This window comes from Dipodomys merriami, unplaced genomic scaffold (genome assembly GCF_024711535.1).
Source record: "Dipodomys merriami isolate MVZ:Mamm:240054 unplaced genomic scaffold, mDipMer1.0.p SCAF_10, whole genome shotgun sequence".
Taxonomy (NCBI): Eukaryota; Metazoa; Chordata; class Mammalia; order Rodentia; family Heteromyidae; genus Dipodomys; species Dipodomys merriami.
Window position 1 is genome coordinate 52,798,188 of NW_027202271.1, and position 18,059 is coordinate 52,816,246.

General features: G+C 41.8%; 2 protein-coding genes across 2 annotated transcripts in view; one reads left to right on the top strand and one right to left on the bottom strand.

Annotated features, from left to right (window-relative positions):
• The window catches only part of LOC138806065 (putative tetratricopeptide repeat protein 41), a 57,161-nt gene extending 57,061 nt beyond the window's left edge, over positions 1-100 (bottom strand). The window contains exon 1 of the mRNA XM_069991578.1: positions 33-100. The gene's annotated coding sequence lies outside the window, so the exon portion shown is untranslated. The remainder of the gene's footprint in view (positions 1-32) is intronic.
• An 18-nt stretch (positions 101-118) lies between these two features.
• Positions 119-16,386, top strand: Hsp90b1 (heat shock protein 90 beta family member 1). The gene is made up of 18 exons (XM_069991593.1): positions 119-202; positions 1,230-1,332; positions 2,003-2,144; positions 2,785-2,901; positions 3,871-4,202; positions 8,120-8,231; positions 8,425-8,544; positions 9,080-9,196; positions 10,910-11,047; positions 11,132-11,209; positions 11,313-11,378; positions 11,833-12,102; positions 12,351-12,596; positions 13,500-13,636; positions 14,944-15,022; positions 15,109-15,264; positions 15,567-15,689; positions 16,109-16,386. The coding sequence occupies exons 1-18, from the start codon at positions 154-156 to the stop codon at positions 16,136-16,138; spliced, it is 2,415 nt and encodes an 804-aa protein (XP_069847694.1). The 5' UTR covers positions 119-153; the 3' UTR covers positions 16,139-16,386.
• Positions 16,387-18,059: the final 1,673 nt, after the last annotated feature.

Sequence of the window (18,059 nt, forward strand, 5' to 3'; positions counted from 1 at the left end):
CCTCGAGAAGTGGGGGTGAAAAGCGGACCGACCTGATCGGGGGGTGTAGTGGGCGGACCGCGCGGCTAGAGGTGTGAGGATCTGCGCCTGGGAGTGGGGGGGCGGAGGCGGCTCCTGCGATCCAGAGGGACTGAGACTCTCCTGCCGCGCGCCATGAGGGCCCTGTGGGTGCTGGGCCTCTGCTGCGTCCTGCTGACCTTCGGTGAGTGAGCTTGGAGGAGCGGACATTTCCCCCCCCCCCCGCCCCACTCCTTCCAGCGCGGCCGCTTCTCGAAGGTTCTGGGGGCGTTGATGAGCTTGAGCCATGGGCCGTGGAGGGGGGGGGTGAGATAGCATGGCCTACTGTGGGTCCCTAGGACCATCGCCTTTCCTCGAAAGAGGCTTAGGAGTTCTGCTTACTCCTTCCTCTGGAAAGAAAAGGAAAAGAACCGAGTCATTTAAGTCCCGTGCGGATCTAATAGCCGCCGGCGTGGGGGCCTCTCTGGGGCTCTCGCTCCCGGGGGAGCCCTGCGAGTCCCCTCCTCGAGGACTCCCCGTCGTCCTTGCAGCCTTTGGCCGCCCGAACTTGGGGGACCCCCCCCCTTCCTCGCCCGCCCGCCCCCAGCCTCGGCTTCCTCGCGCGCGCGTTTCCGTTCTTGCGTGCGGGTCTCTGGAGCGGGGCGCGCGGGCGGGCGTGGGGTGGGGTGGGGTGGGGGCAGGTTGTGCTTGAGGGGACGGCGGATTGGCGGTGTCTGGGTTTTTGGAATGGATTTGCCCCGTTGAAGCGAACGAGTGTTGGAGTGCTCGCTTCACCACCTCTCTGCTTTCTCGAGCCCCTGGACCTAATTTCAGTTCCTTTGGCCAGAAGTTGCACAAATTGTGTTTGTATTCTGATAACGAGGGCCCGCGTTTTTGGCTTGGTCAGTTTGGAGGCCCTGCCTTACACGGCTGTGCGCAACACGTGTGGGTGTCGATGGGGCTCCGGTGGCACTTAGCTGAATGTTATTTATAAAAGGATGGAGGAGGGCCCCTGTGGAGAAGTGATGGCTGCCTCCTCCTTCCCCCCCAATCTTTCAGAATCTCCATGGGACCCCCGTCATCCAAACTAATCACGGATTTGGGCTCCGTTTGTGTATTTACCGATTGAATTTTGCAACCACCACCCTTGCCCTGTTTGGTCATATTCTGACTGCGAAGTAAAGGAAGCACCTGGGTTTTAAAGAGTTTTCCGGTGTTAAATGTTCCTCCAGGGTCTGTCCGAGCTGACGATGAAGTCGATGTTGATGGAACAGTAGAGGAGGACCTGGGTAAAAGCAGAGAAGGTTCAAGGACAGACGATGAAGTGGTACAGAGGTCTGTGTCTATTTGAAACATACAGAAGGATGTGGGCTGCGTACAATAGCTTTTTTTAAATTTGGTCTCCAGGGTTCAGATTAAGTATATCTGCCATGTAAATAAAAACCTTAAAAATGCTCACAGAAAACATTAGGGGTAGCAGGGTGGCATGTTCTCTACTCAAAAAAGTATTTTTAATCCTTATCCCTAGGAATGACCAAAAAAATTTAATGAGGGCTGTGTGGTAGCACAGTGGTAGAGCACATGAGGCTGGAGGGGGGAAAAAAAGGATGAAATCCTTGGAAAACGATTTTTGATAACTATATTGCATAATAGTGCTGTTATCTTTCAGATTGATTTTGTGTAAGGGAATTTCTGCCATTTGAGCAGTATTTTAAATTTTGATCTCTTAGGACTTAGGGACAGTTTTGAAGTCTTTATCATGGAGCATGCTTGAGAACAACTTTGCTCTCTAGTAGAGGAAAGTTGGTTTTAAGAGCCTAGCATTTCCAACTCAGTCTCAAAGGCAACATAATGTGGTAAATAGCAGTCAGCTGATACATCAGTGATAACTTATATTTTAACCTTTATCACTCAAGATAATATCCAGAGGCCACTGGGGTTCTCATTACAGAGCCTGTAGTTTTGAAGGGAACTAAGAATTTGCTTTTCTAACTGATTTCCTTAGAGAGGAAGAAGCTATACAGTTGGATGGATTAAATGCATCACAAATTAGAGAACTTAGAGAAAAATCTGAAAAGTTTGCCTTCCAAGCAGAAGTTAACAGGATGATGAAACTTATCATCAATTCATTGTATAAAAATAAAGAGGTAAGCAATAAATGGTTAGGATATTTTTGTCTCAGTATGGTGACATGCTTGGTTTCTTTCTTTTTTTTTTCTTAGTAACTCAAGTCAAAAGCACATGGTAAGTCTCATAATTAACTCAACATACATGAGAATTAACATCCATGTATAGGAAAAGGGGTTAAAGACTTCTATTCCTTTCACTTCCAAATACAGTAAATAGTTGTGACTCTTAAGGGCAGCCACATAACCTAAGCTATCATATGTTGCACATATGAAGATCATTGGTACCGAGAACAGTGTTAGCATCCAGTACAGGCATCCCTTAGAGTTGCTACAGTTCTTTGTACAAGGAACTACTCTTTCTTTGACCAGTAAAGCTGTCCTTGTACTGTGAAAAGTTTTATTCAAAGACTGTTATTTTTGTATGGTGGGGCACACTAATCCAGGTATTTCAAAGGAATAGATGGGAGGTTCAAAGACCAAGGCTGAAAGACCCTATCTGGGGGGTAGAGTAGCCTAAGGAGTGGAGTGCAAGGCCCTGAATTTAAATCCAAACTAAACTACCAAAACAACTTTTTTAAAAGTGAGTTTGACATAAAACTCAACATGTTACAGTTTTTTGAGGCTAATCTTAAATATGTTCTGTTTGGATTTCATTTAGATTTTCTTGAGAGAACTGATTTCTAATGCTTCTGATGCTTTGGATAAAATAAGGCTAATATCACTAACTGATGAAAATGCACTTTCTGGAAATGAAGAGCTAACTGTGAAAATTAAGGTAAGCTTCTCTTAAGAAAGATGGGGAATCCATATTGGGCAAGAGAGGCTCAGTGACAAGAAACCCACTAGTCACAGTGGCTTAATGCCTCAGAAGTCAGCAGACTGGCCTTTAGGTCAGGTCTTTGCCTGTTTTTATAACACAACTATACCCATTTGTGTGTTTGTAACTACTTTTTATTGTAGAGATGCTCTTACAGAGGGGTTACAATTAGTAAGACAATGAGTACATTACTTGTCGATCATTGTGTTTGTAACTACTTTTATCTCCAAAGGCAGTCATTGTGATTGTGACTTTATGGCTTATAAAGCCTAAAATGTTTATGATTGGGTCTATTGGGAAAAGTTGTTGAGACCCTGCTTAAGTCATCATTCCACAGGCTTCCTGTGGCCATCTGGAGTGTCTCTCTGTTGCTATGGTGCAGAGGGTCACATTAATTAAAGGCTCAGCTTGTTCATACATCACTCCCACTTTCCACTCATTGGCCAGAGCCAATATCAAGGCTTCTATTCTACCATGTTCCTAGATAGCTAGGACTGTGTACTGAAGAAAGACCATCAGTGGTCACCACAGATTCCAAAGTTTGGTCTTTCTGTTTAGTGTCCAAAATAAAAAAGGCAAAACATTCTGAAGCATTTATTCAGGGGTGTAACTTGGTAAAGTGCTTGCCTAGCAGGTACAATGCCCACCACTACTTGTCTCATTTAGGTTACACTCTGTCTTTTGACATAAATTGACTGTTTTATATTGAAGATCTCACATACTGAGCTTTAAATTATTCTTTATAAAGAGAGGTTCTTGTTTTATAAGATGTGCTGTTCAAAGAAACCATATGATATTCTGTAAAGGGGTATATCTTTGTTCAGTTTTTTATGCTGGAATCCATGTGGCTCAAGCTGGTAGTTTTCCTGCATAAGGTACTATGAGTATTAAGTGATTATGACTATCTGGTTCTTGTCTTGCTTTTAGTGTGACAAGGAGAAAAACCTGCTGCATGTCACAGACACTGGTGTAGGAATGACCCGGGAGGAGTTGGTTAAAAACCTTGGTACCATAGCCAAATCTGGGACAAGCGAGTTTCTGAACAAAATGACTGAGGCCCAGGAAGATGGCCAGTCAACTTCTGAGCTGATTGGCCAGTTTGGTGTTGGTTTCTATTCTGCCTTCCTCGTAGCAGATAAAGTTATTGTCACATCAAAACACAACAATGATACCCAGCACATCTGGGAATCAGACTCCAATGAATTTTCTGTAATTGCTGACCCAAGAGGAAACACCCTCGGACGGGGAACGACAATTACGTGAGTATTACTGATTGCTAACAAGAATTAATGGTCACAGGAGAATCTTGGCTTCCAAGTTGTGGCCTTCTGGTCAAGTGACTTACTCTGGGCCCTGATTTCCTTACCTGTATAAAAATGAGGATATTGAGCTGGGCACAAATTTCCCATGCCTATTATCCTAGCTTCTCAGGAGACAGATCTGAGGATCCCTCTTAAAAGCCAGCCCAGGCAGGAGAGTAAAGAACTATTTGCAAAACCTATATAGGGTTAGGCACAAAATTATGATTTCTACTACACAGATTAGATAGGTGCAAGCAAGAGGTCTTGAGTCGAAGCCCTAATACTACTCCCCAAAAAGTAGGAAGTATTAGCTGACTCAGGGGAGCAGGCAGATTGGAAGGTCAAGTTAAAGACCAGTTTTAAGTGTGTTGAGTGTCATGGAAGGCACAGTCTGCTGAGATAACTGAAGGTTTTCCTTTCTGTGACAATGACTGATAGAATGTTAGTAATCTTAAAAAAAGTTTCTGGAAGTGATTGATGGCAGGAATACTTGAAAGATACTTTGGGTAAACACTGAAAATACCCTTGCCTAGGAAGCACAAGGCCCTGAATCCAACTCCCAGTACCATAGATGCACAGAATTGTATATATACTCGTAGTGGTAGAGTGGGAAAAAAGAATAAAGGGCTAAAAGAAGCTTACTAAAAGCTATGAAAGCTGTTCGGAAGGAAATTTCTCATTTGACTATACTTGTAAATTATTAAATTGGATTTGCATATTTTTTTCTCTCCCTAACCTCTCAGAACTGGGGTTTGAACTCAGGTTGACTGGGCAAATGAGGAAGAAAACGTGCCTATGGCTTTTAATATTCTGAGGTTTTTCTCTTCATAAAGTTTTCAGTGTACTAAGAGTTCTGAAACCGTCAAGTGGGAGCTAGGCATGGTGACACATGCCTATAGTCCTAGCTCTTGAGGGACCGAGGCAGGAAAATTGTGTACGCCAGGGGTTCAATGCCAGTCTGGGCAATATAATGAGTTTTCTTGATTCTAGAAGGTAATACTTTTAGTTTTTCTTTGTCAGATGTTCTCTTAGTAAAGATACTAATTAGGTGATTTAGTACTTTGGTTGATATGTCTCTAATTTACCTTTCTCTGGCTTTGTAGTTAAGATTCACACCTTTAGGCTTCATTAGATTAGGAGGTATAGGTAAGAATTACACCTCAGCACTCTGTTTTCTTTCCATGTGGGTTTAAGGATAAAGGTAAAAAGTGTCCCAGGAGGTGCTGATGTGCTCAGACAGGCAAGATTGTGTGGATTTGAGCTCTGATAGGCCAATGCTGATAGATTGTTCCATTCCCAAAGCCTGACACTTGGCTGACAGGCATTTGTATGAATGAATAAAAGTGATTGGTGTAGTTTTGTGCAGGTAACATGGATGGATGGTGAGGAAAGGATTTTTTATTTATTTATTTATTTATTTTGTCGGTTGTGGGACCTGAACTCTGGGCCCCTGGGCGCTGTCCCTCAGCTCTTCAGCACAAGGCTAGTGCTCTACCACTCGAGCCACAGTGCCACTTCCGGCTTTTCTGTTTATGTGGTGCTGAGGAATCAAACCCAGGGCCTCATGCATGCAAGGCAAGAACTCTACTACTGAGCCACCTTCCCAGCCCAGGAAAGGAAATTTTAATGTACTTGACTTCCTGACAAAGTTGCCTGTTTTGTGCTCTAGGGCCAAGGGATGGTAGACAAACTTGTGATTTCATTCTCATGGGGGAAAAAAAACAAACCATGAAATAATTTCAGTACCAAATGCAGAAATGATGCAGTACCAGAAAGCCTTTCTCTGAAATATTAGGCTCTAATATTTTAGGTTACAGGCAGGGCACCTCTGATATTCCAAACACAAGAAAATATTATCGATTTAAGGCACTGAAGTCAAAAGGAAAAAGAAAAGCTCTAGAAGGCAAAGAAAGGACATGGTCAAGATCCTGCCTCATTATATGGCTTCTGTTTGACTGAAAAAAAGTATCTACCCATTCAGCTTTGTACTTCTATCTCTAAAAGTAGCTGCTGCTGTTCCCTTAAGAGAGTCTGTGAGGAAAGGCCCCACCCTCCCACAATATGTAAATGTTGAGCATTCAAGTGTTTTGGGAGAAGAGGGAAGGCATAGAGCACTCTATCCTTCCACTGTATAGCTTGCTTTCCTTCTCCCCTCTACAGTTCAGCTTCTTAGAAAAGTACCCAAAGCACCCACTCTACCACCACACACCAAAACCATAGATGCCCTTAACAGGAATGGCATATGGTTTGCATATAAGCCACAAGTTCCTTCATGTTCTTTTAAGTCATCTATAGGTTACTCAGATAGATTGTTAGGTATAGAGGCAGCCATAAATAACCCTTACACAACTAACTGCATAGAACAGGTCAGCAAGGAACATTAACATTTTCGTTGTGTGGATAGTTGAATTACATCCTTATTTCTCAAATCCAGAATTCTGGTCTGGATTCAACAAGATTTTTTTTGTCAGTACCAATTTTGGAACTCATGACATCACACTCACTTGCTTATTCACAGCTGGCACTCTATCTCTTGATCTATGCCTCCAGCCCAGCTTTTTGTTGGAATCTAGCAGACTTTTCTGCCCAAACTTTTCTTCAAACTCTGATCCTTTGGATCTCATCCTCCTGCCTCAGCCTTTACAGTACTGGAATTATAGACATGCACCACTGCATTCAGCCAGCAATAGATGAAACTGTGGTTCTACCATCTCTTCTATTTGGATGGCTACATGCTGTATTTGTTAGTGTGTTATAACTTGGAATTTTTGCAGAAGGGGCAGATGGAAAGTAATCATTTTTCACTGTTGGAGTGATCTCACCTAGCACTGTCCATAAATGTTTGTTTGTTTTGCCAGTCCTGGGGCTTAAACTCAGGGCCTGGGCACTATCCCGGACCTTTTTTGTTCAAACCTAGCACTCAAAAGCCACTTCTGGCTTTTTCTGTTTATGTGAGTACTGAGGAATCAAACCCAGGACTTCATGCATGCTAGGCAAGCACTCTACCACCAACCCACATTCCCAGCCCCCAAAGATGTTTTTTATAATTGGTGGAAGTGTTCTGTATATGTGCTGTTTGGCGTGGCAGCCACGTGTAGTTGTGGGGTTTCTTGGGCTGTGACTCTGAAGCTTTAGCTTTAAATAGTCACATGTACCTGATGACTTACATGGTAGTTAAGTGATTCTAGGCTAGTAGGTTGAGAGTTAAGATACCATTGATTCCATTTTTGGTGAGCCTATGTTACTTTGAGAAATGAAATACCCAGTGTATTCAGTACTTTGGAACATTTCAATTTTCTGTTTAAAAGTAAGGATATTTTCCACTTGAAGGGTTGTAGGAAAGATTTCTTTATATTTGTCAGTTGTGGGGGCTTGAACTCAGGGCCTGGGCAGTGACCCTGTACGTTTTTGCTGAAGGCTGGCATTCTACCATTTTGAGCCACGGCACCACTTCTGGTTTTTGAGTAGTTTATTGGAGATAAGAGTCTCATGGACTTTCTGCCCTGGCTGGCTTCAACTCATGATCCTCATATCTCAGCCTCCTGAGTAGCTAGGATTATAGATGTGAGCCACCAGTATCTGGCTAATAGGGAAGATTTCTTTGCCATCCACACATGTGGTATATGGGGCTCACAAACTTGGCTCCTTTGCTCTTGGTTGACATTCTACCACTTGAGCCACATCTCCATTTCTGTCTGCCTGGGTTGCCTTTGAACTTTCAGCCTCCTGAATGATGAGGGAAAATTCTTTATGTGAGTATAGGCACATCTTAGATCTCCACAGACATGCTGGCTGTTACCATTATCAAGGTATTTTGACAGATGTATAATCTCATGTCTTGTGGCTTGTATCTAAACAGCTCGTTTTCTTTGCAGCCTTGTCTTAAAAGAAGAAGCTTCTGATTACCTTGAACTGGATACAATTAAAAATCTCGTGAAAAAGTACTCACAGTTCATAAACTTCCCTATTTACGTATGGAGCAGCAAGGTAAATAAGTGTACATTGGTAAAATTTAAATGTCGCCTTGGCACATGTTGACATGCTTAGCACTAAGAAGATGTGGGTTAAATAATACAGCATTCAGTTAAGGAGACTCTGGGAGTTTTGAGCTGTAATGTTTTTATAATCTGTAGATAGAATTGCTAAGCAAACTGGCCATAATTATACTGTGCTTCAACAGACGGAAACTGTGGAGGAGCCCATGGAAGAGGAAGAAGCAGCAAAGGAAGACAAAGAGGAGGCTGATGATGAGGCTGCAGTGGAGGAAGAGGAGGAGGAGAAGAAGCCAAAGACTAAAAAGGTAAGGGATCTCTAGGAAAAACCTGGGGGCCACATTGCAGGAGAGTGGTATTTCCTCTAACTTAAATACATTTTCTTTGTCAAGCATGCTGGTGCACACTGTATGTAAGTAATCCCAACTCTTAGGAGGCTGAGATAATAGGATCTCAAGTTGAGGTTAGCCTATACTATTTTTTTTCTTTTAGCTGTGCTTAGGGATTGATTGAATCCAGGACCTCTCCCACATGCTAGGCAAGTGCTCTACCATGCATGGAGTTAAGTCCTTAGCCCTCAGAAAGATATTTTAAAAGAAAATTTTATCTAATTCATTAGCTTGTTATTGACTATAATCCTAACCAATTGCCTTTCTGTACTGAATATTTGCCATGAATATTGAGAGTAAGACATTGCTTTTAAACATTGATCCAGTAGATAGGAACCATACTAGAAAGCAAATATCGTGGGAATTTTACATATTCTCTTGAGATACACAAGATTACTTCTAGGTTAGCTATTGACAAATGGTAATAGAGACTAACAAAATTTTGTGACTCCAGGTTGAAAAAACTGTGTGGGATTGGGAACTTATGAATGACATCAAACCAATATGGCAGAGACCATCTAAAGAAGTAGAAGAAGATGAGTACAAAGCTTTCTACAAATCATTTTCAAAGGTAAATACTGTATTAGAATTCTCTAGCTTAAGAAAGACCTTGAAGACAACTGGAATACATCTTTCTTCTAGAAGTATCAGTATAACAAATCAAAATATTCTGTTGATTAATCACTGAAATCACATTTACATTTCACTTGCACTTTCAAGGTTACTGTCAAACTAGGGACAGACTTCAAGAGAAATTCGCTTCCAGAAAAATGTGTTACTGACACTGAATTGCTAGCTCTTAATTTGATAATGAAACACATTACAAAATCTGAAATGTTTTAATACATTTTTATCACTCAGATTGCCCTTTTAATCCTGAATGTTCTACTTTTTTTATACTGAGGGTCTATAGGTTTCATAAGATTATGTAGGAGTCTGGTACAGGAACAGCTCAAGAGCCCCCTCCAAGGAAGGTGTTTGATTTCCATCATAAAACATGTAGTATGTTATTGACTGGCTTTTAATGTTTTAAAGAGCGTGCTTATAAAAATATCAAGACATGTGAAAACATGCATCTAGGAATAATGACTAATATGTTACCCTGCCTATTTTTTTCCCCTCTCCCCTTTTATTACTCTCAGGTATCCAAAACTAGCATAAAGCTGTTTCTAGTGTATCCCCAGACAATTCTGAAGAAATAGTAGAATATGTCAAAGGACTTAGTATAACCACATAAAATCTAATGCTCTATGACTGTATCTGTTCTTTATATTCTAAATCCTGTAACTTTCAGTGTGGAGAAACTTTTGCTTTGTCTGATTCTACTTTTATGACCATGAACTTTAAACTAATGTATATAAACTTATTTGACAGCTTTGCTACAATACAGATAATACATGAGCCATATTATGTGATTTTCAAAGTTTTTAGAAGCTTTTTGTTGTTGTTGTTGTTGGTCGTGGAGCTTGAACTCTGGGCTTGGGTGCTGTCCCTGTACTCTTCAGTTCAAGGCATGCACTCTACCGCTTGAGCCACAGCACCACTTCTGGTTTTCTAGTAGTTTATTAGAGATAAGAATCTAAAAGACTTTCCTTCCGGGGTTGGCTTTGAACCGCAATCAGATCTCAGCCTCCTGAGTAGCTAGGATTACAGGTGTGAGCCCCTGCGCCCGGCTAGAAGCTTTTTTTTGGGGGGGGGGGTCCGGTTGTGGGGCCTGAACTCTGGGCCTGAGTGCTGTCCCTCAGCTCTTCAGCTCAAGGCTAGCATTCTACCACTTGAGCCACAGCACCACTTCCAGCTTTTTTCTTTTTGTTTATGTGGTGCTGAGGAATTGAACCCAGGGCCTCAGGCGTGCAAGGCAAGCGCTCTACCACTGAGCCACCTTCCCAGCCCCTAGAAGCTATATTTTTAAAGAGACAATTGAAGTCAGTTTTAAAAGTATTTTTTATTTAACCCAATCTAGAATGTTACTTTAAATAACTTTTCAAGTTGAGTTATTTTGTATTCTTTTTTCTCTTAGTTTGTACTATGTGTTCAAAATGTATTTTGCACATCGGTCAGGCCAGGCTACCTACCCACTTCTGGTCACCTTAGCTGCAATAGCATTCCTGACTTGTTGGGTGCTACATCTAGGCTGCAAACCAGAGGTCAGCAGTACCCTAGTGAGGTGCTGTCAGCAAGTCATTTTTGCTGCTTTTTCCTTTCCTACACTTGTTAGGGAAGTACAGCACCTAGCAAATTGTTCAGCCTCCACACTGCTTTTTCCTGTGCCTTTTAAATGCAGGAAAGCGATGACCCCATGGCTTATATTCACTTCACGGCTGAAGGGGAAGTGACCTTCAAGTCCATTTTATTTGTGCCCACATCTGCTCCACGTGGTCTGTTTGATGAATATGGATCTAAGAAGAGTGATTACATTAAGGTAAGTTTTTAAGTAGTGTAATCTGAATTTAAATATGAATGTGTGAAAACATGCAGAATATTAACTCTGTTTTGCTCTGTTTAGCTGTATGTGCGCCGCGTATTCATCACCGATGACTTCCATGACATGATGCCTAAGTACCTAAATTTTGTCAAGGGCGTTGTGAGTATCTCAAGTTTGTAGTAGGGACCTATTATTGGAGTCTTTGTTTGCCTTTGCTTTTTTTGTTTTTATTGCTCACTGAATTTTCTTTTGCCATCTGCAGGTGGACTCAGATGATCTCCCACTGAATGTTTCCCGGGAGACTCTGCAACAGCATAAACTACTCAAGGTGAGGGTCTTTGGGAGAAGACAGCTCTGTGCATGAAGAGACTTGCAGGAGAGCCTTGCCTGTGGGATTATCAGGTCCTCAGAATCTGATTCTAGCCTATAACATTAAATAACAAAGTTTCAAGTATATCAGAAATGGAAAGACCCACTACCCTGGTCCACAGTTAACATTCATTGTGTCATAAGAGTCAAACCTTTCCTTAAATCTTTCTCCCCTAGTACCTTCATAATTAGAAGATTCTCCTTAGAAGTGTTTGAAAATTACCTATTTTTTGTCTAGATCCTAGAAAGAGAATAAAATTACAACATTGTGACCCTTTCCTGCAAACACTGTAATTTCATCTCTCTGGGACATGGAGTGCTCCATGATTCCCTGTCCCTTAAAAGGCAGTTAAGGTGATGCTCTATCAGGCTTCAGATGAATTCCTAATCAGTTTTTCTTCAACTTTCTTTAGGTAATTAGGAAGAAGCTTGTCCGTAAGACTCTGGACATGATCAAGAAGATTGCTGATGAGAAATACAATGATACTTTTTGGAAAGAATTTGGTACCAACATCAAGCTTGGTGTGATTGAAGACCACTCAAATCGAACCCGTCTTGCTAAACTTCTTAGATTCCAGTCTTCTCATCATGCAACCGATATTACTAGTCTAGACCAGTATGTGGAGAGAATGAAGGAAAAACAAGACAAGATCTATTTCATGGCCGGATCCAGCAGAAAAGAGGTAAAATGAAATCCATCTATCCAGGAGTCTAGTGAGTAGCTGGGGTTTATAGCCAACTTAGTTTGAAAGGGAAAAGAGAAAAAGTAAACTATAGCTAGAATAGTTATGGTCAGCTGCTGACAGAAAAGTCATCTCTCAATTCGCTCAAGTGGGGTTGCTCAGGCTCTACAGACAAAGCTAAAAGAGGAGAGGGGGAAGAGGGAAGTCTAGACTTGGAAAACTAACACTATTTCTATTGATTTTTATAGGCTGAGTCTTCTCCATTTGTTGAGCGACTCCTGAAAAAGGGCTATGAAGTCATTTACCTCACAGAACCTGTGGATGAGTACTGCATTCAGGCCCTTCCTGAGTTTGATGGGAAGAGGTTTCAGAATGTTGCCAAGGAAGGAGTGAAGTTTGATGAAAGTGAGAAAACAAAGGAGAGTCGTGAAGCAACTGAGAAGGAATTTGAGCCTCTGCTCAACTGGATGAAAGATAAAGCCCTTAAGGACAAGGTATTTTTCTGGAACTCATAAATTACGAAACTTAATCCCTCCATTGAGGACATGTGGTATACCAACAAATTAATCTGCAACGTGTTCCAGCCATTAGAAATTGTAAAGAGGTGTGGCACACGCCTATCATCCTAATACTCAAGAGCCTGAGGCAGGTGCTCTCAAGTTTAAGGCCTAACTAGGCACTTAGCAAAACTGAGTCCCATATTAGAGGTGGCTGGATACAGAGCTCTATGTAAAGCACTTACCTAGCATCTTGAGGCCCTGGATTTAATCCCTAGTCCCATAATTTCATTTGGGGGAGGAAGTGCAAGTTTTCTATAGTTACAATACTGCTTTTGTAATAGCATTTTTTAAAAGTTGGTCTTGCCAGGTACTAGTGGCTCATGCCTATAATCCTAGGTACTCAGGAGGCTGAGATCTGAGAATCGCAGTTCGAAGCAATACCAGGCAGGAAAATCCATGACACTTATGGATTTATCTACAATTAATCACAGAAAAAACCAGAAGTTGCTCTGTGGCTCAAAGTTGTAGAGCACTGTCCTTGAGCAGAAGAGCTCAGAGACAGCACCCAAGCCTTGAGTTCAAACCCCACGACCAACAATAAAAGTTGGTCTTTAAGTATTTACTTCCTAACTGAATGGAAGCTACTTTTATGGCCTGATCTCCTGTTTATGGTCTTTATTTATCTTTATTTTTGAGACAGTGCCTTAAAAGTTTGTTCATGCCAACTTCCACCTGGCTCTCCTCTTGCCTCTGCCTCCCTTCAGGGATTGCAGAGGGGCTGCCACTACATTGGGCCTGCTACAGGCTTTAAATAAATGAGAAGGTCTTAGGAAGTTCAAATGGGATTACTGAATGAACCTTACCTATTGATACTAACATTTGCTTTTCCGTCCGAAGATTGAAAAGGCCGTGATTTCACAGCGCCTGACAGAGTCTCCCTGTGCTCTTGTGGCCAGCCAGTATGGATGGTCTGGCAACATGGAGAGGATCATGAAGGCACAGGCATACCAAACCGGCAAGGACATCTCCACAAAGTAAGCAGCCTGGGGAAAGTCCTGCCCATGTCAGCTCTTGTCCAGTTTGCCTTTAGCTTGCCTTTAGAATGCCTGCTGCTGTATAAAAACAGATATGCCGGGCACTCATACCTGTGGTCCTAGCCACTCAGGAGGCTGAAATCTGAGTATCACAGTTCAGAGCCAGCCCAGTCAGGAAAATCCATGAGCCTCTTGCCTCCAGTCAACCACTAGAACACCAGAAGTGGTGCTGTGGCTTTAAGTGATAGAGCTCTAGTCTAGCAAGAAAAGCTCAGGAACAGCTCCCAGGCTCTTAAGTTCAAGCCCCACAATCAACCAAAAAAAAAAGAAAAAGCTATTTTCTATTAAACACTAAGTAGATAACATTTACAAAGGCATTCCGCCAACATGAAATTGGGAATTATCTTAATCTGTTACACATATTATCTATACTGTGGCACTATAAGAATCATGTTACATAGCCAAGCTCATGTAGTTCACATCTATAATCAGAGCTACTTAAGCTGGGTCAAAGCCAATCCAGGCAAAAAAATCCTTGAGACTATTTTCCAATTAACTGGCAAAGTCCTAGAATTGGAGGTCTGGCTCAGGTGATAGCCAGCTAAAAAAAGATGGCTACAGTACAGGGCCCTGAGTTCAAGTTCCAGGAAAGATTGGTACCATAGTTTTTACTATCTCCAGGCTAGCCTGTAAATTCTAAGTGAAGTACACTGTTGTTGTTTCAAGCCTACATCCAATTACAACAGTGTAATAGCTGTTCAGAACATGTCTGTCAATTTCAGCATATGCTTAATTAGTAGGAAACTACTTTCCATGCAGCAAAGGTTTGAGCACTTACTGTCTAGTCACTGTTAATCACCAGTAGACATGGTACCTGTTGTTTGTAACTTTCAGTCAGGGTGACCATAATCAATTGGGATGATTAAACCTGACTTAGGTAATGAATATACTAGGGAAGAAATGGGGAGATGATCTTCCCTGGCCTCTGAGCTTTAGAGGCTACAGGAGGGAAAGGGGTCATAGCCAATAATAAAATGCTTAATAGCATGTGAATTGGGAGACATCTCTACACCTAGAGTAGTAAAAATGAAGTAAGGGAATGGGCAAAGGAACAAGTACGGGAGTGGGACATTGAATCAGTAATCATCAGTGAAGTTTCACCTAACCATACCCAATACCCTTTAAAGGACAGTAATACTAAGACATCCTGATTTTTTCCAAGAGTTAACTATTGTCTATAATTAAGAGTAGAGGAAATTTAGGGTTCTAAAGCGTGTGTTGTAATACTCATTTTTGTCCCTTAACAGTTACTATGCCAGTCAGAAGAAAACATTTGAAATAAATCCCAGGCATCCACTGATCAGAGACATGCTTCGGCGAATTAAGGTAACACAGAGGCCAGACAATCACCTTGTTTAAATGGGAGTATTTCCTATTACTTGCTACTGAGTGCAACTTTGCTTCTACCACAGGAAGATGAAGAGGACAAAACAGTTTTGGATCTTGCCGTGGTTTTGTTTGAAACAGCAACTCTCCGATCAGGGTATCTTCTACCAGACACCAAAGCCTATGGAGATAGGATAGAAAGAATGCTCCGCCTCAGTTTAAACATTGACCCTGAAGCAAAGGTTTGTGTCCTCCAGCCTCCCATGTAGATCTTCTTTCTTTAAGACTTTCAGTAGACTTGTCATGATTAAGTGCTGACACTTTGAGTTCACCAAATTTCTAGTCTTGGATATAATATTGAATGTTTGAATCTCCAATATGTCCAGCACCGCATTAGAACATCCCCTTGTAGATCCTCTTCCCTTTTGCCTGCCTCGTTTGTCAGCTTGACTGCATCTCAGCTAGAAGATTAGGAGTGCTATCCATAAAGGAGCAAAATAAAAGTAGGCTGAAGGCATTAATGGGCTGTGGTTGTGGCCTTTAGGTGGAAGAAGAGCCAGAAGAAGAACCAGAAGACACAGCAGAAGACGTGGAGAAGGACACAGAGCAGGACGAAGAGGAAGAGATGGATGCAGGAACAGACGAAGAAGAACAAGAAACAGCAGAGGTAAAAGGGAGAAAAAGTGGGACCTGCACCTCTATCTTTAAAAAGTTAGTGTTAGTTAACAGAAGGCAGACTAGACTCTGAAACTTACAGAAATCCCCAGAAATATTCAATATCAACGTCAAAAGCTTGAACAAATCATGTTTTCTTCAACTGATTTTACTTACTTTATTCCTTTCCCTAGTCCATTCTTGAAATATTTTTAAGCAGCCTGGTACATTTCTGTCTGCTATAGCAGCACTAGCTCTTCTAAATTCCCATTCCTCATCTTTGAGGAACCATTGATGGTGTTGATGGGTTCCATCTTCTTTTGCAGATACACTGTAGCTATAATACTGGAAATAGGCTGCTTCCACTGAAATGGGTTGGTTTGTTTGTTTTGAGTTTTAGAGTTTTATGTCTTTGGGTTTTTGTTTTCACAGAAATCTACAGCTGAAAAAGATGAATTGTAAGTGATACACTCACCATGGACCCTGTGTGGAGAGGGAATGTGAAATGTTTGTCATTGCTTTTGAGAGACTTGTTTTGGATCCCTTCCCCCCTGCCGCCCTCACCCCTGCACTGTAAAATGTTGGAAGAAGTGGGTTTTTTAGTTGAATTTTTTTTAACATTCCTCATGAATGTAAATTTGTACTATTTAACTGACTATTCTTGGTGTAAAATCTTGTCATGTGTATAAAAATAAAAAAGATCCCAAATACCCATGTTTTACCTGTGTCTTTATAGTATGTAGCATAGAAATATTTCATACTTGGTTATCTCTGTATGTGTGTACATATATGCTGACACTGTGGCTTGAACTTGCATTTATGCTCTTGCTTGACTTCAATCTACCACTGGAGCCACACCGCTACTTCCAGCTTTTAGCTGGAGAGAAGAGTCTCATGATTAAATCTCAACCTATTAAATAGTTGGGATTACAGACATAAACCACTACCATCTGGCTTGATTTTTTTATTTTATTTTTTTTATTTTTGCCAGACCTGGGGCTTGAACTCGGCCTGGGTGCTGTCATGAGCTTCTTTGGCTCAAGGCTAGCAGTCTAACCAAATGAGACAAAGTGCCACTTTTGGCTTTTTCTGTTTATATGGTACTGAGAAATTGAACCCAGGGCTTCAGACATGCTAGGCAAGCACTCTACCAGTAAGCCACATTCCCATCCCTTGTTTGATTTCTTTAAATACTGTGTCCGTCACTTTTTTTGCCTTTTTATTTATTTATTTATTTATTTATTTTTTGCTGGTCCAGGGGCTTGAGTTGTGGGCCTAGGTGCTATTCCTGATTGCCTCTGCTCAACACTAGCACTCTACCACTTGCTACAGCTCCACTTCCAGCTTTTTCTGAGCAGTTTATTGAAGATCAGAATCTAATGGACTTTTCTGCCCAGGCTGGCTTTGAACTTCAATCTTCAGATCTCATCCTTCTGAGTTGCTAGGATTACAGTTATGAGCCACCAGCACCCAACTTAAAGTCATCTCTTTAAAAAAGTTTTTTAATGTTTTTTTAAATGAAAACTTGAAAAAGGTTTTTAAAATCTGGCCACTTGAAGCCAGGCAACTACTCAGGAGATTGAGATCTGAGGATTACAACCAGCATGGGCAGTAAAGTCCTTGAGACTTATCTTCAGTAAACCACCAGAAAACCAGAAGTGATGCTGTGGCTCAAGTGGTAGAGTGCTAGCCTTGAGCTGAAGAGCTCAGGGATAGCACCCAGTCCCAAAGTTCAAGCCTCACAACCACCCCCCTCCAAAAAAAAAAATGGGAGATAATTTTTCTTACAGAAAAATTCCAAATATGTGTACCATTCAGAAGGTGGAGCTTAGTCTGTTTTGAGAATGTAGATTGACTGGATCCCTTCTAGAGTATGGGAAGGGGAAAGCAGTGAAAACACGTATCCCTGAAACAGGCTATGATGAGGATACATTACCCTATTACCAGGTATGTTTCTGTGATCACTTTGTAAGAATCCTGGCATTGCTAGCTTCCTTAAGTGTATGTTCTTAAAAATATACCCAGAGCCATGCACCTGTGGCTCATGTAGGCCCAGGTATATGTACCTAGAACTGGAGAGCTACTCCCTATGATAGAATACCTGTCTACCCTGTGGGGTCCTAGGTTTGACCCCCAGTGCCACAAAACCTAAAATCTGCCCCTTTTGTTGTTTTTACAGTCCTGGGGCTTAGACTTGGGGCCTGGGCATTGTCCCTCAGCTTCTTTTGCCCAAGGCTAGTATGCTACCACTTGAGCCACAGCACCACTTCTGGCTTTTTCTATGTATGTGGTACTGAGGAATCAAACCCAGGGCTTCATGCAAGCTAGGCAAGCACTCTACCACTAAGCCATATTCCCAGCCCCTGCTTCTATACTTAAATAG

Coding starts and splice junctions, on each gene's coding strand:
- Hsp90b1 (XM_069991593.1), top strand. CDS start 154: ATGAGGGCCCTGTGGGTGCTGGGCCTCTGCTGCGTCCTGCTGACCTTC. Junction 203..1,229: donor CTGCGTCCTGCTGACCTTCG/GTGAGTGAGCTT, acceptor ATGTTCCTCCAG/GGTCTGTCCGAGCTGACGAT. Junction 11,210..11,312: donor TAAATTTTGTCAAGGGCGTT/GTGAGTATCTCA, acceptor TGCCATCTGCAG/GTGGACTCAGATGATCTCCC.